The sequence below is a fragment of the Lepidochelys olivacea genome (genome assembly GCF_965140295.1).
Source record: "Lepidochelys olivacea isolate rLepOli2 genome assembly, chromosome: 24".
Lineage (NCBI taxonomy): Eukaryota > Metazoa > Chordata > Testudines > Cheloniidae > Lepidochelys > Lepidochelys olivacea.
The window spans coordinates 5,578,755-5,600,797 of NC_140434.1; the positions used below are offsets into that span (position 1 = coordinate 5,578,755).

The window sequence follows — 22,043 nt, forward strand, 5'->3', positions numbered from 1 at the left end:
GCCGTGCTGCCCCCATGCTGAAAGGGGGAGGCAGCCGGGAGCCTTCTCTGGGGTTTCCCTCTGCTGGAGACTCAGCACCTGCCCCCAGCACAGGGCACCTCTGGTTTCTGGCGCCCCCGGTCAGTCTGTGCAGTGTCCCAGACAACGAGGGCGGGAGGAGGATGTAAAAAGCCCTGGGTGCAGTTTGATTTGGGGCTGGAAAAAAAAATCTCACATCCTTTTTAAAAAAATAATATAAATCCCACAACCCCATTGTACCTGCTTCTTGGCCCCCCCGCCCAGGGCAGGGTCGCCCCCTGCACCGCCCCCTCCAGATCCTTGGCAGGGTCCCTCCCCTCGGGAGCCCGGGGCGCAAGGATCCTCCCATCTTTTGGCACAAAACCCGTGGAGTGCTTGGCCCTCCTGTTCCTAGAGCGGCCCTGCTGTCCTGCCCTGGTTCAACCTGGCTTCGTTTGGAGGGGGTGGGGCTGGAAGCCACGCCCACTCCGCGTGGCGCTCTGTCCCCCTCTAGTGGTGGCTGGGCCACACACCCATGTCAAGGAGGCTGCCCTGCCCTGGCTCTCCTAGTTCAGCCGCTAAGTCCTGTGTTCGATCCCCGCTGCCGATGACGCCCCCAGGGCCGCGGTGTTGCTTTCACATGACTCCTCTTTTCCCTCTCTGCAGCAGAGCCGAGGGAGCAACCACGGGAGCCTGTTGCCAAGTGACCATCCCTTAGGCGACGGCCCCGCCCAGCTGCAGGAGGGCGACGAGGACTTAGAGGCGCTGTCTGAGGATGAGGGCACGGCCAGCCATCCGTCTCCGCCTCCCAGCCCTCGAGGTCAGTGTGGTGATGTCACCCTCTAGGGGCACCCCCAGCCGTGGCAACAGCCAGCTATTAATGCACCAGCATGCTTCGCTCAAGAGCAGAAGTTTGCACTCTCGGTGCGGGAGGCGCTGGGATTGATCCTGCCCCGGGCATGTGGACGTAGGGGACCATTTCGTCCCTGTGCAACTTAGCAGGAGCTTTGGGGCTTCAAGACAGCAAGGTTGCCTAGGGTCCGATGTGGAAATGGGTGAATGAGATGTGGGGACGGGACCTGTCCTGGACTGGGCAGTCTCTGGTGTCCCTAAGCATTACAATGGAACACCCAATTCCCCGACCCTTCTCCAGAATGGTGCTTCTGGGAGTCAGGACGCCTGGGTTCTGTTCCCAGCCTTGGGAAGGGGGAGGATTTAGTGGCTCAAGCAGGAGGGGCCGGAAGTCAGGAGTCCTGGGATCTGGGTGACCTTGGCCAAGTCCTCCCCCCCACTTGTGCCTCAGTTTCCTTGTCTGGACAATGGGGCTGAATGATGCCATGCCCCTAGTGCAGACTTGGTGCTCTGGGGAGGGGGTGTTAGTCTGTGAATTAATGACGTCTTGATGCATGAACTCATCAGTTGGGGTGTTCGGTTCCTTGCAGATTTTTCGAGGATGCAGGACATTCCCGAGGAGGTGGAGAGCAGCCAGGAGATCAAGGACGGGGAGGGCAGTTCCTTGGACAGCTAGAGAGGGGCACCGACCCCCCTACCCCTCCGCCCACCCATTGCCAAGGGGTTGACGCTGCTGCCACAGACTTCCCTGGCCAAAAGAGGGAAGAGACCCTGGGAAAAACTGCACCAAATACAAACCAAATCGTGGAGGGGGAGCAGGACCATGGCCCGGTTCCCGAGCTGCCCCAGGACATTGGGCTCATGGGATGTTTTTTAACTCTTTGATCCACAGCTCCTTTTTTTATTCCTTCCCCTGGGGAGGGGGTGGCCAGTTTGCCGCGGCTTCCCGAGCCAATTAATTTATTTATTTAGTTTGTCGGGGCGGGAGGGACTGGAAGGGTTTGGATTATTTGCCGTCCCTGGCTGGGAGCTGATCAGATCTTGGGAGGAAGCCACAGGTGTCTGATATCCAGGACAAACATTCATTTCCCCTGGCTGGTTCGGTCAGATGCCAGCTGGATGAGTCCTCCCGTCTGGGTCCATTCTCTGTGATGTTGCACGAAGCTCACACTAGATGTGCCTGTGCGAATACACGCACAAGCCAACACTATAGGGGCCTCCTGGCAGGTTGAGGTGAAGGGTTTAACCCTTCTGCTGTGGTGCCCAGCAGCAATGTCTGGAAGATCCAGCAGTCAAGGATGTCCCAGGCTCTGAACTGGTTAATTATGCAAGATATTGCTTACCCCAGTTGACTCGGAGTTGCCATTGAGCCAGGATAAGTGCGAGCCACTCTGGGGAAGAGCCACACTGTGTGTAACATAAGGGAGGGAGCAAGGAACTGACCTCCTGCTATAGCCTTGTCTGTTTTCAATGCTCTCGAACAGCTGCCGGGCGGCATCCCTTAAAGATACAGCGAATGGCCCTAAATAGCATCTCTGGGTATTTATAAGCAGTGGTTCTACTGGCCCTTTAAAAGAAACGATTAAACCTAAAAAAGGCTCATAAATGTGATGTTTAAAGGGGCGGGGGAAGGAGTTGGAAATGAGGGAGATCTCATCAGGGTTCAGCCCTTTCCCAGACTCTTTTGGAGTGTGGGAGCACTGTTCCCTGTCCTGGCACTTCCCTACCCGCCCCCTGAAAAACAGATGAACGTGAGCATTCCCCAAATCCCAAGGCCTCCCAGACGTTGCTCCCTGCCTGCCGACGTGTGAGTGTCCAGCAACTCCAGCAAAGGGATCTGGGGTGTGTCAGAGGGCAGCAGAGAAGCAGGTGGCAGGTTTGTACCAAAGCTGGAGTTCTTTGTAATTAAATAGAATTAAAAAAAGGAAAAAAAAAGATAGGGGAAAAAAAACAGTTTGGGGCTCTGATATTTCCCAGAGGGATGATTGACTTTGGGGTGTTGCCATTTTCCAGGGGTCCTCACTGGAGCCCTCCCTTAAAGGAGTCCGATGTATGGGTAGCACAGACCATCAGCCCGCTGATAAAATGCGGCCTCCTTATTACATTTCATTTTGCGGGGGAAAGGCGGGGGACTCCAGAATAGATCTGCAGACCCGTTAGGAACCACCGCAACATCTTGGCCTTTGTGTTTAAAATATTCGGCAGATCTACTCCAGCCGGCTGGATCTTAGGAGGAAAACTGGGATTGGCGCATGCTGAAATAGTCCCAGAAGATTTGGGTTTTTAAAAAGTCTGACCACAGAAAATCTTCTTTTTTTAAGACACCTGCTGGCCAATAAAGCCTATTAATAGAAACCTTTAGCCAGAGATGTTGCCGCAAGGGAGGAATTTTTTTTAATTAACGCCAAAAAAACACGGAGTTTTAATTGGTTTATTGTTTCCTGTTGATTTAACTGTATTAAAAAAAATAATTAAAAAAATCAACCCTCCGTGTGTGTGTGTGCTGGATTCACTCGAGTCAAAACAATCTCCTCAAGAGAAATCTCTCCTGAATTTTTAACTGGTGTCTTGGTTGCTTACACGATTCAGGAGGCTGGTAGTGTTGCCAGCTATGATCCTGCAAAGAGGAGCCTCCAATGAGCTCATCGGCAAATGGAAAGTGGACGGGTGCTTTTCAGCCGTTGCTGTATTTGGCAGCCCAGCGTGCTGCGTGAGGCGGTGTGGGTGGCTCCGTAGGGGTCCGCTCTGCGGTCAGTGCGGAGTGCAGGGCCAGAGGGGGTGCTGTAGGGCACGGGAGGAGAAGGAGGGGGCACGCTGGGTCCGTGCTGACCCCAGTTAGGGTGACCAGATGCTAAATACAAAATATCGGGACCGCCGCCGGTGAAGAAAGAAGTACCCGCCCCCGAAGCCCGTCAGCGACTGACGGACCCGCTGCCGAAGTGCCACCGAAGACCTGGGCATGCCGGGTGAGTGTAACAATTGAAAAAGCGCTCCCCCGGCCTGTCACCGCTGCCTAAGGGGGAAAAAATTGCGCCCGAAACAAAATATCGGGACAAATGGCGTCCCGACTGTGCTTCAGTTGGGATGCAGGACAAACTGCTGTACTGCGGAGAGTGAGTCCGTGCTGACCCCTGGGTGGCAGTAGGGGGCGCTGTACTGCGGGGAGTAGTATCTGAGATCCAGGCCCCGAGTGACTATATTGTTGTGGAGTGGACGTGTTATTTAGAATCCAGTTTATAAGGCTGGGACAGTAATTGGGGTGTGTGGGGGGGGGAGATTTGGGGATGAAAAGTCCAAACTGCAGGAGGTTTGTATTGAATATAAGATGTTTCCAGTTTCATTTGGGGAGGGGTTGCAGCCCTCTGATTTTCCATGGACTTTTTTTGTTTTTTAAGCCAGAAGCGTCCACAGCGACCCCTTGTCTGGCCCGTGCTACTCGGACTCTCAAAGCCTGTCCCATAACCTCGCTGGGAGGGGCTAACGAGCCACCCCGGGACTTCCTTCTGGAGGTGAAGGCATTCTGCACAGGTTCCACTTTGCAGCTCTGACATCATCTCCCAGCAGGGGACTGGACTGATCAGTTGGTCGGGGCGCAGGGTCCAGCGAGGCTGCTGGACCCACAGCAGCCCTGTGGTTCTCTCCGGTGTCTAGTGTCACAGCTTGGGGCAGGGCTCAGCTGTCCCGGGAGGAGCCGGCTGCTGTCTGCCCCGTGGAATCCAGGAAGAGTCCGCTTACCCGCTGATGTAGTGATTTGCTGTGGTGCCCTGGGCTAACCGTGCATGGCTCTTGCTCTCCCCCCGAGTGGCTAGCCCATGGATGGGTCAGCTACAGGCTGTGATCCTGCTCTAAGCTCCAGGATCAGTCCTTGCAGGGGGTCAGTCCTTGCAGGCCACCCAGCCACGGGTCATCCTTCTGCTTTCCCGGGGTTAAAATCTGGTTGAGGCCAGATCCTCTTCACTTCCCACCGGCAGCTGAAGTCTCTGTTTACGGGTCTGATCCTTGTTCCAAGAGCAAACTCTTCATGAGTTTGTGACGACAGAGGCCGGGGCGGGGGGGATGTTAAACTTCCCACCTGCCAGAGAGACTCCGCTGCCCGTTGGCGCAGGAGCTGGGCTCTTTGAAGCACAGTTCCTGGTGCTCCGGCTGCTAGTGCCGGTAACAGACCACCCAGGACTAGCGTGGAGCGGGGAAAGGGGACAGGACTGCTAATATGTCGGGGAGTCAAAAGGCTTATGGAGGAGCTTGGGAAAAGAACCAGATGTTGCTGAAGTATAAACAGCGAGCAGCGCGGCCTCTTTCCATGTCTTTTGCCTCCCTTGCAGTTTGTTTGGATGAAAGCATCACTCGCTGAGACAAGGGCCCTACTGCTTGAGGGCCTGGAGCGACCATGGGTCTGAGGGAGCGTCCTTGCCCCACAGAGCTTGCCATAGACATGAAGACAGACAACGGCTGGGAGAGAGGCCAGTGATTCTCCCCACTTTACAGACTGGGAGGCCAAGAGAAATTAAGGCCAGATTTTTCTGGCCTTAAATCTCTAGCAAACCCGACTAGAAAGAGAGAGGGGGAGGAGCCAAGCCCAGGGAAGGGTCAATACACCAACAGCCTGCATCAGTGGGGAAACATAAAGAAGGTCGGGTCTCTACGGCCAGACCCCTCTCTGTGGGGGGCTGGTAACACAGGAGACGACCGATTGGGTCTGGTTGGGAGACTCTTGTCTAAAGCCCCTTTCCACAGTTCTGGCAGTGCAAAGTGGGCACAAATTCCCTTTAAACTCCCTCTAAGGTCCCCTGGCATGGCCCGAGCGGTGGAAAGGGGCCTCAGCGTAACTGAGAATCAGGTCCTATTGGTTTTAAATGCATAGAATTGTATATTGACGCGATGTGTCTAACAAAGGGCCTGCATCGCGTGACTATGTCCTGGCGTTAATGCCATCAAACGGGGCTGCCCCCTCCAGCATGCTCTGTTCAATGCCAGATCCCAGAGGCTGACCTGCCTTCCTCTAGGACATCCCCCCGCCTCACACATACACACACATCTTCTGGGGGCGGCTTCTGTCTTCTTCCTTCGGCCTTGGGGTGTTGGACTCTCACCTGCGTCATTTTCCGGCCTGGCTTTACATGCCCAAGCCAGCGGGGCCGGTGCTGCCTTGTTGTGGGTGTAACTCTGAGCATGTCTCAAACCTACGCATTCCTCCCAGAGTCTGTCCGGTCTCACGTGACTGCTGATGTCATAATACCCCATTGTCCCCCCAGACAGGCTCCCCGGAGTGTGGCCGGGTGGCAGGTTCCCATGCTGGGTTACAAGGGCCTACAGGTGCACGGCACTAGGTGGAATGAAGGATGAGCTGCCCCTCATGCCAGAAATACGTGTGGGGCTGCACTTACGAAAGGCTGCGCCCCATCAGACCCATCCGGGTACAGTGTGACAATGCGGAGAAAGGGGGAGGAGCAAGCCCCATAGAAGTGTGTCCCTTATAAACCCCATAGGAACCCCTAAGTGATCCGGGGGGAGGCTTAGCTGCTGGTGTGATCCACAACTCAGGGTGTGTTGCTGGTCCCTGAGCCAGAGCCGGTTAGGGAGCTTTAGCTCAAGTTGTGGAGATTTGTGCTGTACAGGTCACCAGTTCAATCCCTGGTGTTGGGCAAGAGAGTGGGTGGAATTCCCACGATCCAGTGAAGTTGCAGTTAACCACGGGGAATGGCCGCTGCTCCAGATTCAGTGTCTAGCATCAAGGATGGAAAGTTAGTCCCCGCCAGGGGCTGCACCATAGCCGCTGCATGAGATGAATTTTTGCAGGTCTGGGTGCACTGAATGCAAAAGCATTCGCATCGCAAATGAGCCACCCTGTCCATTGGCCCGGCCTGGCCCCTGCATGGGAGTGTCTGGGTGGGGGTGACAGTCCCGGAGCATCCTGCTGGGGAGGTGAGCGCTGCAGGGTAGGATTGAGGCATGCTGGCAAGGAGCAGCGCATGGCATGGAGGGGGCTGCCCCGGTCTGCCATCTCTAGGGTTGCCACCCCAACCCCTCTCCCTGGCAGGAGCCCCAGTGAGTTCTTAAAAAGATGGGTGCCCGGCAAGCGTCTAACCCTAGATTCTCTCCTGTTCTCTTACGACCACAAGTTGCCCCCTCCAGTGCCACTGGTGCCGGTGGCCCAGAGGCCCCTTGGCCAGCAGGACTGGTACCACGGCTCGCTCCCCAGACAGGAGGCTCAGGCCTTGCTGACCAGCGAGGGGGATTTCTTGGTCCGCGCAAGCCAGGGGAGGCCAGGAGCCCATGTCCTGTCCGCACTGGCTGGAGGACAGTGCAGGCATTTCATCATCCAGTGCCGGAAGGTGAGGAGCTCTGTGGGGAGGGGACGTGACGGTGAGCCCCGCAGGCTGTGCATGCCAGCCCGCCGAAGGGCTAATCGCCTCAAGGCCATGGCTACAGCCAGCGTCCGGTCCCCAGGAGTGCTGCCTGGCCACCGAGGACACATGGACATTGGCGGAAGGTGCTGTCACATGGTAGTCTGGTGGGAGGGCCGTTCTCATGCTTGTTCATGTAGTTGAGTTGATCTCTCTGAATCAAGACACTTAGTTCTCTGGCCGTCCCTCCAGCAGTCACTGGCTGGACTTGCAGCTCCAAAGAGGAACGGGCTTTGGCTTCTATTTCCGGCTGAGACTGTGGGCAAGTCACTAGACCTCTTTGTGCGTCAGTTTCCCCATCTGTAAAATGGCGATGCTAATTTGCTGGCCCCATCGTGCAGCCAGCGCTCTGCAAAGGGGGCCTTAGTATAAAGGAGAATCAGGCTCCAAATCTTTACAGCGTAGACCGAAGGATGCTATGCAAATGTAGGGTTTTGTAACCAAGCAGTGGCTACCTGGGGGCTTCGCAGCTGTTGCCACTCAGAAGTGCACGGCAGCAGAGGGGCTGGAACTCAGAGCCACCTGGTCCAGAAGCACGGCCCCCTGCTATGGGAGAATCCCCACTGGCTGGGAGCAGTATAGGGCCTGTAACGCACACAGTAGAGTTCTGATTCATTCCAGCAGAGGGCAGTGCACACGCTCTCGCTCACTCAAGGCAGCTGATTCCCTGCTCCCTCCCATGGTTTTTAAAATTTGGGGACCCCCCCCAGAGGGGGACTCATCCAACCTGGCCACTACACTCCCCTTGTCTATCAGCTGCAATGGCAGCTTTGTGCCAATCAGCTGACTTCCCCCCTCCCCTGCTCACTCTGTACGGATCTGGGCTCTTCTGCAGGGCAGGTACCAGCTTGAGCCTGGAGGGGTGGGGGCACCCACCATCCCCTCGCTCATCCACCACCACCTGCAATCACGCCAGGTGCTCACCACGAAGTGCCCATTCCTCCTGCGGAACCCGGTCGCCAAGGTAAGCCAGCTGCCCTGCTGCATGCCCGGGACCCCCAGACAGGTGAGGGTGTGGGGTATGGCAGAGATCCCATGGGGGCTTGCAATGGGAGAAGGGGGCCTGGGACAGGGGCAGTAACAAGGGGTTAACCTCTGCTCCACTCCCCCCCTCGGCGGGCATGGGGCCCCTATGGGTAAGGTTATAAGAGTGGATGTGAAAATCAGCTTGGATGGAAAATTTTGGGCCGGCCCCAGAATCAGGCCCATTTCTCTGTGTTTGCTCCAACCCTCATCAGTCCCCATTGTCCCATGGGGCCCGATCCCATCCCCACAGTCAACGAGGGGACTTTGCCCCTGAGCAGGATCAGCCCCACCACGCAAGCTATCAGTGCTGTGGTCTCCAGTCCTTGTTGTCCGGTGCCTTGTTCTTTTGTAGGCCCAATGGGACCTGAGCCATGAGGACGTGGTGCTGGGGGAGCTTCTGGGCAGCGTAAGTGCCTCCGTTCTTGGCCGTTAACAATGTACTGCTCCACGCAGGAAGCCTGATGTGAATTGTGGACAGGGCAGCAATCTGACAGTCAGGGCACAAGGGCGCTGTTCCAGCCTGCCTGGCTTTGGGCGAGTCACTGCCCCCTCCGTGCCTCTAGTATATAAATGAGCATCAGGCCCACCATCTCCCTGGAGAGAGCACAGTGTGTGCATCCCACCCCATGCTGCAGCAAAAATGAAATTCAGTGAAGACGGGGACAAAGTTCTAGACTTAGGAAGGAAAAATCAAAGGCACAACTGCAAAAAAGGAAATAGCTGGCTCGGCGGTCGTCCTGCTGAAAAGGAGCTGGGGGGTCTAGCGGATAAATACAAGTCAGCAATGGGAGATGGTTGGGGAAAAGGCTAACATCATTCTGGGGTGCATCAACAGGAGTGTTGTATGTCAGACACGGAAGGGAATTATCCTGCTCTACTTGGTATTGGTGAGGCCTCAGCTGGAGTCCTGTGTCCAGTTCTGGGCCTCGCACGTCAGGAAAGATGTGGACAAATTGGAGAAAGTCCGGAGGAGAGCAGCAAAACTGATAAAAAAAAGTGTCAAAAACTCGATCTAGGGGGAAAGGGTAATAAAACTGGGTATGTCTGGTCTAGAGAAGAAGAAAAAAAAAGACTGAATGGGCAGCTGATACCGTCTTCAAATATCTTCCGGGTGTTATGAAGAGGACGGGGATCAGTTGTTCTCCTTGGCCACTGAAGGCAGGACAAGAAGCAGTGGGCTCAATCTGCAGCAAGGGAGATTCAGGCTACAATGTTAGGAAAAACTTTCCAACTCTCAGGGGAACAGGCATCCCAGAGGGGTGGCGGACTCCCCATTGCTGGAGGTTTTTAAGAACAGGTTGGACAAACCATCTTCAGGGAGGATATAGGTTTACTTGATCCTGCCTCAGCGCGGGGGGCTGGCCCTAAGGACCCCTCGGGGTCCTTGAAGCCTGACATTTCTATGATTCTAACTCTGCAAATGGCTTCTCTCTCCATGCACAGAGGGTTTTTTTTTTTTTTGGAAGCTTAAAGGAGTAGTACCCCAAAAGTAAAAGCATCAGGGTTTGGAGATACAGATACTGGGAGGCAGGGATGGGATTCAGCTTCCAGAACCAGGGACTCAGATTTGCATTGAATCTTACACACACACACACCAATTTGGGGTGAGTTTTCTCTTTGTGCATCTATAATGTTATAGGCAGATTTGGTAGCAATGCTTATAATTAAAGTTATCTGGCACTTTCCACTCTAAGATGCTGGTTTCAGTTGCATATAAACCTTAACAGCCTTGAGCCATTTGTGCTGAAATTTCCCGTGCTGGGCTGATTTCTTTGGAAAGTTGCAGCTAAAATAGTTCCATTTCTGAGAACGTGATTAGGGATTGTTTTGCTCATATTAAAAGAATTCTCCAACCGTTTTCTTGCAAAGCTCTAACACAGCCATGATTTGAAGCAGGGACTGTATTTTGCAAGCAAGTCACCCTGGGGTCACTGAAGTGCCTTTTCCCTGGAAATTCCACTCAAATTTGACCAAATTATAAGCCTCTGAAAATCTCAGTTTCCACATGCTCAGTAGTATGTAAGATATGATAAACTGGAGAAATGGCCTGAAATAAATAGGATGAAATCCAGTGAGGAGAAATGCAAAGTACTCCACTTAGGAAGGAATAATCAATTGCACAAATACAAAATGGAAAATGACTGCCTAGGAAGGAGTACTGCAGAAAAGGGTCTGGGGGTTATTTATAGTGGATCACAAATTAAATGTGAGTCAATGCTGTAACTATTGCAGGAGAAGTGAGCATCATTCTGGGATGTATTAGCAGGACTCGGAGTATTGTAAGCAAGGCCCAAGAATTCTTCCGCTATACTAGGGGTGGGAAAACTACAGCCTACAGGCTGCATCTGGCCCACGAGCGGTTTTAATCTGGCCCTTGAGCTTCCGCTGGGGAGCGGGGTCTGGGCTTGCCCTGCCCCAGTGCTCCAGCTGGGTCATGGGCCGTTCTGCATGGCTCCCAAAGCAGCAGCATGTCCCCCCTCCAGCTTCTATGCGTAGGGGCAGCCAGGGGGCTCCGCTCTGCATGCTGCTCCCACCCCAAGCGCTGCCCCCGTGGCAACTGCAGCCAATGGGAGCTGCAGGGGCTATGCCGGATGTGGCAGCACGCAGGCGAGCCGCCTGGCCATGCCTCCGTGTAGGAGCCGAGGGGGGGAAGGATGCCGCTGCCTCTGGGAGCTCAGCCCTGATCCCCCTCCCACCCTCTGAACCCCTTGGTCCCAGCTCAGAGCACCCTCCTGCACACCAAACCCCTCAACCCCAGCCCCAACCCCAGAGTTCGCACCCCCAGCTGGAGCCCGCACCCCTGCCCCCGCACTCCACCCTCCCTGCCCCAGCTCAGAGCCCCCTCCCGCACCCTGAACTCCTCATTTCTGGCCCACCCCAGAGCCCGCACCCCTAGCCAGAACCCTCACCCCCCGCACCCCAATCCCAATTTTGTGAGCATTCATGGCCCGCCATACAATTTCCATACCCAGATGTGGCCCTCAGGCCAAAAAGTTTCCCCACCCCTGCGCTATACTCAGCACTGATAAGGCCTCAAGTGTTGGGTTCCACGCACCACATTTCGGGAAAGATGTGGAAAAAAATGGAAGTAAATCCAGAGGAGAGCAACAAAAAGGATTTAAAGGATTAGAAAACATGGTCTATGAGGGAAAATTGAAAAAATTGGGGTTGTTTTGTCTGGAGAAGACTGAGGGCGGCCGTGACAACAGTCTTCAAGGACATAGAAGGTTGTTATAAAGAAGAGGGTGATACATTGTTCTCCTTAACCACTGAGGACAGGAGAAGAAATAATGGGCTTCAATTGGAGCAAGAGAGATTTTTCAGAGTAGTTAAGCACTAGAACAAATTCGCCGGGAGGTTGTGGGATCTCCGTCATTGGAGGTTTTTAAGAGCAGGTCAGACAAACACCGGTCAGGGGTGGTCTAGATAATACTTAGCCCTGCCTCAGTGCAGGGGACTGGACCAGATGACCTCTCGAGGTCCCTTCTAGCCCGACATTTCTATGCTCTAGAGGGAACGATAAATGTATCTTCTCGTTGCCTCCGCCGTGTCTAGTAACATATGGACAAAATCCCTTGAAAAGTGACACCTCTCTGCGGTGCTTGTATCTGCCTGAGGCATTCACTTCCTAGTCCCTTTTGTTAGCTCAGCTCTGAGACAATGGTGCTAACCACAGGGCAACGTGAATATTTCATGCAGCAGCTGCCGTCCCATCTTTGTCCCGTGTTATGAAATCTAGATCTGTTGGTTTCGTGCTGCTGTGTCCCATAAAAGGCTCTCGGAGCAGTGATGAGGGGCGGTGGGTCTAGGGGGCTAGAGAGTGGACAGGAGTGTAATGTGCCTTGCTAAGGGAAGGGGAGGGAAGGACAATGATGGGAAGAATCTGTGGTGCCTGTCTGAGTCAGCAGCAATGGACATCTGGATCATACATCATAATCCCTAGTTCTTACCTAGCACTTTTCATCATTAGAATGCCCCGCACTTGGCAAAGGAGGCGGATACCATTATTCCCATTTTGCAGATGGGGAAACTGAGATCTAGAGAGAGGAAGTGACTTGCCCAAGGTCACCCTAGTGGCAGAGCTTGGAATAGCACCCGGATCCCCCTGACTCCCCATCCAGTGCTCTATCCACTAGGACACACAGCTGCTGAGCTATAAGATTTGTTGTGAGGCGCTGTGATTGGCATCTCAGGTGCAGCCTTGACGTCATTGGGAGCTCAGTGGCCCCTGCAAAATTTGCTGGCGGGTCTCGGGATGATGTTTGCAGGATGGGTCCGCAGCATAAAAACCCCACCTGTGCTGTGGGTCCCGCTTCACTTGCAGCCTCAAAAGCGAAAGCAAGGAGAAGTGCCCAGATACCACGGTGATGGGCTCTGTCTAGGAACCTGCATAGAACAGAAGGACTGAAGGGGCCAAACTCTCCTTTAATCCCTAGAGGGGAATCCTTCCCAGCAAGGGCACATTGGCAGGGGGTCGTCGTGCCAGGCAGACAGAAAGCACTCCAGGCTTCAAAGCTCGCGGGCTGAAACCCTGACATAGTTTGAGGGGAAGGAGTTGGGTGTGCAGCCCCTTTAAATTTCGAAGCACTCCGGCGGTGGGTGGAGAGAGCTGCCCTTTTGTTCTGGCAGTGGCTGCAGCATGTTGCCAAGTGCGGGGTGCACACACTGTGCTCTCTCTATGGAGAGGCTGGGGCTGATTTCCCTTTTGCACGTAATCCAGAGCAGGCCTTGCGCTACTGCCCGATCGCTTCCCCCCGACCGCTGTTTCTCCATCCCCAGGGGAATTTCGGGGAGGTGTATAGCGGCCGCCTGTCATATGACAACACCCCCGTGGCTGTGAAAACCTGCAGAGAGCACCTGGCCCCGGAGACGAAGCACAAATTCCTCATGGAAGCCAGGTCAGCCAGCAATGGGGGTCTGACGGACCAACGGGCGACGGTCCCGCCCTGTCGGCTCAGGGGCTCATCCCGCTGCTCCTTCCTGTTTCTAAGGATCGTGAGGTGTTACAGCCACCCGAACGTCGTCCGGATTATTGGCGTGTGTGCCCGGAAGCAGCCTGTCTTCATCGTCATGGAGCTGGTGTCCGGTGAGCAGGAGAACTCTCTGCATAACAGCACGCTCTGCGTGTCTGCCTGTGACCTCAGTGCCCCTTACATCCTGGGTGCAATGTCAGGCCTGCTGCAACACGGTTGGGAATGTCACCACCTGGGGGTCGCGGCCTGAAGTCCATGCATGCCCTATTTCCTGTGCAAAACCTAGTGAAAGCAGCAGTTGAGTTTGATTGCAGATTGAAATCCCGCCATAGCTGGTGAGTTGGCGTGAGGGGCTTGGATCATCTGGGTCTTTTGTTCTTTCGTTCTCTCTCTCCCCGCACCTAGGTGGGGATTTCTTATCGTTCCTCCGCTCCGAGGGGAGCCGCCTCTGGATTCCAGACCTCATCCACTTTGCAGTTCAGGCAGCAGCGGGGATGGCCTATCTGGAGAGCAATGGTTGCATCCACAGGTATGGATGAGACCACCCCCCCCTTGCAGCACCTGCCGGGAGGCTAAGGTGACACCCCAGGCACCCAGAGAATTAACGATTGCCCCGAAGAGTGAACAAAGTCCAGCACTAAGGTTCTCTGTCTAGCTCCCTTGCTGGCCAGTCCTGCCTGTTGCATCCAGGGAGTATCCAGCCAGCGCCAGGGTGCGTCTAGCCCTCCGTCCTCTCCCCGCAGGGACCTGGCAGCCAGGAACTGCCTGGTGGGGGAAGGTAACGTGCTGAAGATCAGCGACTTCGGCATGTCGCGGCAGGAGGCCAACGGCGTCTATGCCTCCCGGGGAGGAATGAAGCACATTCCCATCAAGTGGACGGCGCCGGAGGCTCTGAGATACGGTCAGGGGCGCGGGAACAGCTCGCTCCTCGCTGAGATTTTACAGCGGTTGGGGCAGGAAGAAGGGTCCAGGAAGGTCTGGGGCAGGGGAGGCTGGTCAAGGCCAACAACACACCCCCTATTAGGGTTTGAGGGGACAGTAGCAATTTTTCTCCTGGGTTTGTCTGGTATCAGCTGGACACCGGAGGATGCTCTGGTGCAGAGCACACTGATCCACCCTCCCCGGTGTGACCTCACTGGTGAAGGCAGGATGCCCTCAGGCCGGGGCAGGCCCACGCAGTTCGGGAAATACCGGTACTTTTCTCATTCAGGATGACACCACTGGAGTGTCCTGTATTCTGGGGACACGGTGGTGGCTTACCCTAGCCTCACGGGTAACCCTGCTGATCACGTGGCAAAGGGCTACGGGATCGGGCCCCCTTCACTAACGTCCCCCGTGTGGGTTGATGACAGGCCGGTACTCGACGGAGAGCGACGTCTGGAGCTACGGGGTCCTGCTGTGGGAGATCTTCAGCCTGGGGGCCGCCCCCTACCCCGGCATGTCAAACCAGCAGGTGGTGAGCCAGGTGGAGCGAGGCAAGTAGCGCGAGCTGGTGTTTATCACAGCCCAGGTCCTGGGCAAGGGGCGCAAGGTGGTGGGTGGCCATGTGTTTCAGGCTCAGGAGGCCAGGTTCAGTTCCTGGCTCTGCTGCAATACCTCTGTCCCGTACATAGGGCTAGCTCCTGCCCCAGTCCCCCGCAGAGCTACCGGCCCCCGTGCTGTGTGTCTCCAGCCTCTCTTGCCTTGGCAGGTTTCCGCATGCGAGCTCCTAAGCGCTGCCCGGTGGAAGTTTACGACGTGATGCTGAGGTGCTGGGAAGCCAGTCCCAGCCTGCGCCCCAAGTTCAGCGCCATCCAGCAGGAGATGACGCAGCTCAGCTGGAACTCGGAGTGACCACGGGCCTCCACTTCCCCTTTGTAATATGTATCCGCCCTCCCACCGAAATAATCTATATAAAGCCTCTCAATACCTTTGCTCCAGGCCTTCCCCCCCTGGCCCTTCACCCTCTATACTTGGAACTTGGCTTCTAGAAGGACTGGTGGTTTGAGCCCACTTTAAATATTTCCGTTACATCCCGCCGTTAACCAATCAGAGCTCCTCTGCCAAATGATTGGCTGCGGTGCAGGTCAAAATGATTCCCCCATGAGCCAATTGGACAGGCTAGGCACCCACTCTGCTTCCCGATTGGCTCATCAGTGAGGAACGTTGGTGATTTTTCTTGCCCTGAACTTCAGACGTTGTCTCCACTTCTGAAGGAGAGTTTAAACCCACAAGGGCTGAGCAATGGGGCATGCGGCACATAGGTGGAGACGTTCCGAATGCAGGTAACAATGCGACAGCAGCTGGGCCAGTGCGGGCCTGGGCCCTGCTTCGTTGTCTTCCATGAAGTCCTGGTCACTGATGCCTTGGTCTGGGTTTGGCCTGTGAATTTAACGGTTCTGTGAAAATCGGGATCCAGCATAGGTTCACCTTCAAGAACGAGGCCCCACCCCTACTCCCGAGGCCCTGCCCTTGCTCCGCCCCCTCCCCGCCTCTTCCTGCCCTGGCTCTAACCCCTCCCCTGAGATCCCCGCCCTGCTGCTCGCTGCTTTCCACCCTTCCCCACGTGCCTTCCCCAGCCTCCAAACAGCTGGGACCCGTGGGGGCTGAGCTCCTGCTATTTTTCCCTCGTGGGTGCTTGAGTCCCGGAGCCCCCATGGAGATGATGCCTATAGATCCAAGGGCTGTCTAGCCAAGTGTCCGGTCTGTGGCCTTGGCCAGCCCCACCCGCTTCAGAGAAAAGTGCAAGAACCCTGCCGTAGGAATAACCTTCCCCTGCAGAAATCTCCCCTTTTCCCACAGTTGTTAGAGGCTGGTTTATGCATTGACACAGAAAGGTTTATAGCCCTTCCGATCTCTTGATGTTTAGTATGAGCTACAATACCTCTGCTTCCAGCCCTGCATTTCTGTGATTTATACGGCTAATGAGACCATACAATCTCCAGAGGTCAGCGAGTCCATCCCCACACTCTGTGGCAGGATTAAATATACCTAGACCATCTGGCTTCCTCTTTGGAATCCTGCGAACCACATGACCTCAACGATCCGTTGTGGCAATGACGGATTAACGGTGCGATACATGAAAAAACCACACAGCTTCGTATCAGTTTTTCAATCTTATCGGGAACACCTGATCCAAATCCTTCCCCCCACCTCCAACAATGCTGGGAATGTTTGGCTCTGAACGGGCTAATCTCTAGTCAAGATCCACCTTCTTGTCTGGCAAAGATAAGAGGCTGGGTGATGGTAGAATCATAGAAATATAGTGCTAGAAGAAACCTCGAGAGATCATCTTGTCCTGCCCCATGCGCTGAGGCAGGACCAAATAAACCTAGCCCTAGATCATCCCTGACAGGTGTTCGTCCCACCCCCAAGGATGGGGTTTCAACCAGTTCCCTAGATAACCTATTCAGGTCTCGCTGGTCCTCGTCAGAAGTTGTTTGTAGGGGGAAAACACTGGGAATAAATGAAGCAGGTAATGCAGTGACTAGAGTCAGCGAGGGAGTAATGTGGAGGATGAGTGTTTAAAGCTCCAGATATGTGATAGTTAAATAGAAAGAGGAAATTAAAAATCCTTGTGCAGCCAAGCAAAAGCAGAACAATTAGAAAAACACGCACAGTCCAAATGACACTCATTACAGGCCATGATGTGCAGCCAGTTGTGTTTGGCCAGGCAGGAGTGAGATAAGGCCCTGGCTGTCGTTTTTGTGGCCCATTTAGCAAGCGTGTTGATTTACACCTGATTTATAGTGCTTTGTAAATGCTAACGGCTCAGGGCACAGGCTTGCCAGAGTTTATCTCACAAGCGGTAGCACTGAAGGGAAAGCCGATCTCTCCACGCCCTGTTGCGGGATTCCACCCCCCCCACCCGAGTCATGCCCTCCAGAGACAGAGCCCCGAGGATGGGAGCAGCGTTTCTCCATATCCAGGCTTGTCTCCTAACCCCCAGGCGTGCTGGCTGTGTGTTGCCCTCAGAAGGCCTAAGCCTGGAAGCGGCGCAGACCGATAATTCCCTGGTGTGTCATCCTCCATCTAACCTGTTATGATAAAGGGGTCAGAGCAGCCGGATCTGCTCAGGGCCGGTGGTCCTGGAGCCCTCGCCCTGTGTCTGGCTGATGTCTGGGCTGGATGGGGGTGCCCTGCCTCCTGGATATTTTTTTTTCATTCAGTTTAATGAGCTCTGATCGCTGCAGAGAGGCAGAATCCCAGGCTCGAAGGCAGGCACTGGGCTGCATGGCCTAGCGGACCGAGCACTGGCCTAGGACAGAGGACACATGCCTGTGGCAACCACTTCCTCTCCCCGGGCCTCTGTCCCTCCCCGCCCTTTGTCTCGAGCCCCATGTGATGGATTCTGGTCAGTTGATGCCTGGCTGGAACGTGCCCAGATCCCATAGTGATGAGCATGGTGAAAGGCTGATAAAGTTGGCGGGAGCTGGCCGGTCGCTGCACTGCCATGGCTAGAAGGTGCAGTTTGAGATGGTCACCATGTGCGTGGGCATCTCTAGCAGCAGAGGAGCCAGTAGCGTGAGGCCTGGGTGTGACCTTCTCTGGTTTGTCACTTTCCCTCCCTACCCCGCCTGGAAAAAGCAAAGCCAGTGGGAATCCTGCAGCTCTCCCGGCGGCACCGTTTGCTCATCGGCAGGCCCTGCTGGGCCCTGCAAATAGCCTGAAGTGAGACCCTCCTGCAGGCCAATGTCCTCTGGCTCCTTGGAGAAGTTGGACTGGACTCCACTGCTGCGGGTCCCTGCACTCGCCCCCATCCTCTTCTTCTGGGCCGTCTAGCTTCTCAACAGCTCACAAGTCACTTCTCTGCCTCCCCTCCACCCCAACCAGCCGTGGCTTGAACAGAGAATGGCTCCTCCAGCCCTGGCAATTGGGGAGAGCCTATGGCACTAGAAGGGCCCTACGTTCCCCATGCACCCACATTAAACCCCAGCGCTCTTGTCCTGCATCCTCTGCTCCTGGCTGCGCATCTCGCTGGGCTTCCAGTGTGGGGCAGAGAGAAATACATCTCCCAGCCCCTAGGGCCTCCACCCTCCAGCTGTTCTGCAGCGGCTCTAGTTTGCCCACCCCTTCGCTCCCCCAGCTGTTCTGCAGCGTTGCCCACCCAAGATTTTGCAGATTATCCATCTTACCCACCTAAGCTCGGGGCTGTAGCAACCCCCTGCAAAGAGAACCTCAGGAGACTCTGACCCTCAGAGAGTGGGCAGCAACCTGGCCCCTTCTGCATCACCACAGACACTCAGGCAGCCCCTGGGATGATGCACCCACCTCCCGTTTCCCCGTCCAGCGACTTTAATTAAGACACAGCTGAGGCGCTGGCTGTAGGCGGCTCTGCCATGAAACCCTGGCTCGGTCTCCAGGGCGAGAGGCCACCAGCACTCCTGCCAGTGGAACAATAATCAACCCCACAGACAGGCTCCTCTTATCTCACGGCTGTGTTGATCTAAGGCCCTTGTCAATGAGGAACAGCTGATTACGGGAATGAAGGCTGCAGATGGTGTTAGATTGCACTGCCTATCGATGGCCCTTTGATAAACACCCTGCTGGACTGAGCCTCCTGGGCACAGGTTCGAATCCAGTTTCGCCAGCGGCCCACTTACACCAGCGCTGAGTTCTAAGCGTGGATGTGAGCAAGGCAGCTGGGTTCCAAGCCCCTTCTTGTTAGAGGGGAGCTATCGCCCAAGGCTCTTTCCATCCTCTCGATTGATTCGGGTTAAGGGTCGGCCGTGAGGTGGCTTTACGATGAGCCAGGTCCTCCGAAGCCTTGCCAGCTCCTCCAGGGAAAGCGAGGCTGTGGCAAAGGAAAAGCATGGCCGTCTGGAAAGGGTTAATGGGTCCCACAGCTGCTCGGGCTGGAGTACGAAAGGAAGGGGCAGCTGCGTGGAAGCGGGCTGGGGGGGAGATGTGGCTCTTCCCTTTCTGGCTGGTTAAAGCCCCAGGGAATTACGCTCTAGCACTTCACCGTTGGTTTGCAGTGTTGCCAGCTCTCGTGATGTGTGGTGTGAAGCTTGAAGCTCCAGCTCCTGGAGTCCCGTGACTAGGGAAGAATTTCATCTTAAACACAGCACTTGAGACCCCAACGCCTGGCACTTTAATTTCATCTGGCGGCATGCCAGCAGCTCAGCATCTCTACAGAACACCAGGATGGCCGGCGGCCTCACGGGGAGGCCAGTGACCGCACGGGGCGTGGCGTGCGAGCGCCCCATCTCCAGGGCAGGGTTGAGCCCTGCTGGCCGAGCAGCAGCATGGAGGTGGGGAGGAGGAGCTATTGCTGCTGTCGGCCATGTATGGAGCTGGGGGGGGGAAGGGGTCTGAGCATTGGCCTGGGATCCAGGAATCCAGGGTCCCACAAGAAGTTGTTGGCTGAGCTGGGACGTGAACCCACATCTCCAGGCCAAGGCCAAGATCATCCTTCCTCCTTGAAGGGCTGCCTCCAGTTCCCCTGATGTGAAGAGAATGGTCTAGTGGTTAGAGCAGGGCAGGGCTGAGAGTCAGGCCTCGTGGGCTCAGTGCCTCTCTGCCACAGTGTCCCTGCCCTGCTCCGTGCCTCAGTTTCCCCACCTATAAAATGGATATAATAACCTCCCTCACAAGGGCGGTGTGAGGCTAAACTCACTAATGCCAGCCAGAGAGCCTGAGATGCTGTGGAAGGGCAGAGGATTGTGGGTTGCAGGCAGGGGTGAAAGTAAGTCTAGGGACTTACCAGTACAGGGCTGGGGCCCCCGAAAGGGGCGGGGCCGGGGGAGATCAGAGCCAGCCCCGGCCCACCCTGTACCGGCAAGTGCCTCCTTCCCCGTCCCCGGGGTAACAGCAGCAGCTGGGGCCTCTGGCAGCGGTTTAAAGGGCCCTGGGCGGTAGCGTCGGCCAGAGCCTTGGGCCCTTTAAATCGTCCCCGGAGCCCCACCACCGCTTCCCCAGGGCTCCGGCAGCAGGGCTCTGGCAGCAATTTAAAGGGCCGGGGGCTCTAGCCGCTGCTGAGAGCCTCAGGCCCTGTAAATTGCTCCTGGGGAAGCCGATTCACCCCGGGGCGCACCGGCTTACTTTCACCTCTGGTAGCAGGGCCGAACTCGTATGAATAGGACAGGAAGTTTCCCAGCCCTTTACAAAGATTGATAAAAATGTGTTCCTTGCTCTAACGAGCTCGTCCTTTCAAAAAAGGCAAGACAAGATACCAAGGAGCAGAGGCCAGATCCTCGGCTGGTGTAGCTCCATCTGAGTCAATGGGGCTATGCCAGTTCATACTAGCTGTGGGGCTGGCCTATATTTTAATGTAATGCTTGGAGATGTCGGCTGTCACTAAGGCCTATTTCAACAGCGCTCGGTAAAATTCATAGAATCTCAGGGTTGGAAGGGACCTCGGGAGGTCATCTAGTCCAATCCCCTGCTCAAAGCAGGATCGATCCCCAACTAAATCATCCCAGCCAGGGCTTTGTCAAGCTGGGCCTTATTCTTCCATTCTGATGGCTGCAGTTTTTTCCTCTCTGCTTCGTGCTGGAGCTTTCCCCCCAAGCAAATGCAGTTTGGCAGACTCTTCCAGAAGACCCGGTCAGTTTCTTTTTTTCAATTGTGCAGACCTACAAGCCATTTCGTGGCAGGCTTCCTTTACTGATCCCCGGCATGAGAGAGAGAGGACCTGCAACAGATGGTGATTTCCTGCAATATCCTGGGCAAACCTTAATGAATTATGGTTTTTAGGAGCCCGATTTATTCACAATGCAAATGTTTGAGGGAGTGTATGGACCTGCTTTAGGATGACGATGGGACTAATGCAACCTCAGGGAGCTATTAGGAAGATGAGGGACTTTTGGGGACACTGCATGTGAGGGGAATTTGTTAGGAAACACGTGGGGGGAGAGGGAAAGGCAAATGACCCACCCCCAAATCCTGCCTTCTGAAGAGACCCGTTGGCTGGCTGATCTGGCTAAGGGTTGTTCTTAATCTGAGCAAAAAGGTGTTATGAACATGAGACCCACACCCCAGGACACCCCTTTGTGGGGTTGGAAGCGCTGCTCACCTGCCAGAGCCCACGTTGGAGTTGGAGGTGATCTCTGGGGAGCTTATCAGCACATGTGTAGGTTCTTTTATGATTGTAAATATGTTTTCTCTGTATTGCTTTTACCTTAAGAATAAAACCTGCTTGCTGGGAAAGAGCGGCATGGTAGCTTAGAACTGGGGTGGTACGTTGGGAACTGTCTCTGCGGAGAGAAGCAATGCAGGCCTGTTGAGGTAGTCAGATAGCACCTGGAAGGCAAGGAATTCCTTAGCCTGGCAATAGCCAGGCCAGAAGGGAGAGAGATGCAGGTCCCTACCCAAAGGAGGTGATGGCTGGGGAGTCTGGAGCCTAGCATGGGAGGCCCTGAGGGATCATAGAGGAGGAATACAGGTGGCAGTTGCCTTGAGCTGACAGAAAGGCCCAGTGGTTTGGGGCCTAGCCTGGGACTTGGGAGCACTGGGTTCAATGCCCTGCTCTGCCACAGACTCCATGTGTGACCCTGGACAAGTCACATCATCGTTCTGTGCCTCAGTTTCCCCATTTGTAAAACAGAGGTAACAATCCATCTGTTGTCTGTCTTGTATCCTGAGTCTGTAAGCTTCTCCGGCCTGTCTCTCAGAATGTGTCTGCACAGCGCAATGGATCCCTGATCTTTGTGGGCATAGGTGCTGACTCCGTGAGTGCTCCAGGGCTGGAGCACCCATGGAGAAAAGTTAGTGGGTGCTTAGCACCCACCGGCAGCCAGCTCCCCTCCCTTCCCCACACTCCTACCCACTGGCAGCTCCCACCGATCAACTCCAGCACAGAACAGCGTGC

The 22,043-nt window shown here is 55.2% G+C and overlaps 2 protein-coding genes across 10 annotated transcripts in view; both read left to right on the forward strand.

The window, feature by feature from the left end:
• ARHGEF2 (Rho/Rac guanine nucleotide exchange factor 2) overlaps positions 1 to 3,338 on the forward strand; it is a 136,059-nt gene extending 132,721 nt beyond the window's left edge. For all 9 annotated transcript variants that reach the window (XM_084613513.1, XM_084613518.1, XM_084613517.1 and 6 more), the window contains 2 exons: positions 664 to 817; positions 1,440 to 3,338. In XM_084613513.1, the coding sequence (XP_084469639.1) occupies positions 664 to 817; positions 1,440 to 1,525 (240 nt within the window). In that variant the 3' untranslated portion in view covers positions 1,526 to 3,338. The remainder of the gene's footprint in view (positions 1 to 663; positions 818 to 1,439) is intronic.
• A 470-nt stretch (positions 3,339 to 3,808) lies between these two features.
• Positions 3,809 to 15,085, forward strand: LOC311512397 (tyrosine-protein kinase Fer-like; the record flags this gene model as incomplete). The annotated part of the gene is made up of 11 exons (XM_084613610.1): positions 3,809 to 3,815; positions 4,859 to 5,004; positions 6,102 to 6,162; positions 6,982 to 7,181; positions 8,089 to 8,217; positions 8,632 to 8,685; positions 13,059 to 13,365; positions 13,658 to 13,781; positions 13,996 to 14,153; positions 14,605 to 14,727; positions 14,943 to 15,085. The coding sequence occupies 11 exons, from the start codon at positions 3,809 to 3,811 to the stop codon at positions 15,083 to 15,085; spliced, it is 1,452 nt and encodes a 483-aa protein (XP_084469736.1).
• Positions 15,086 to 22,043: the final 6,958 nt, after the last annotated feature.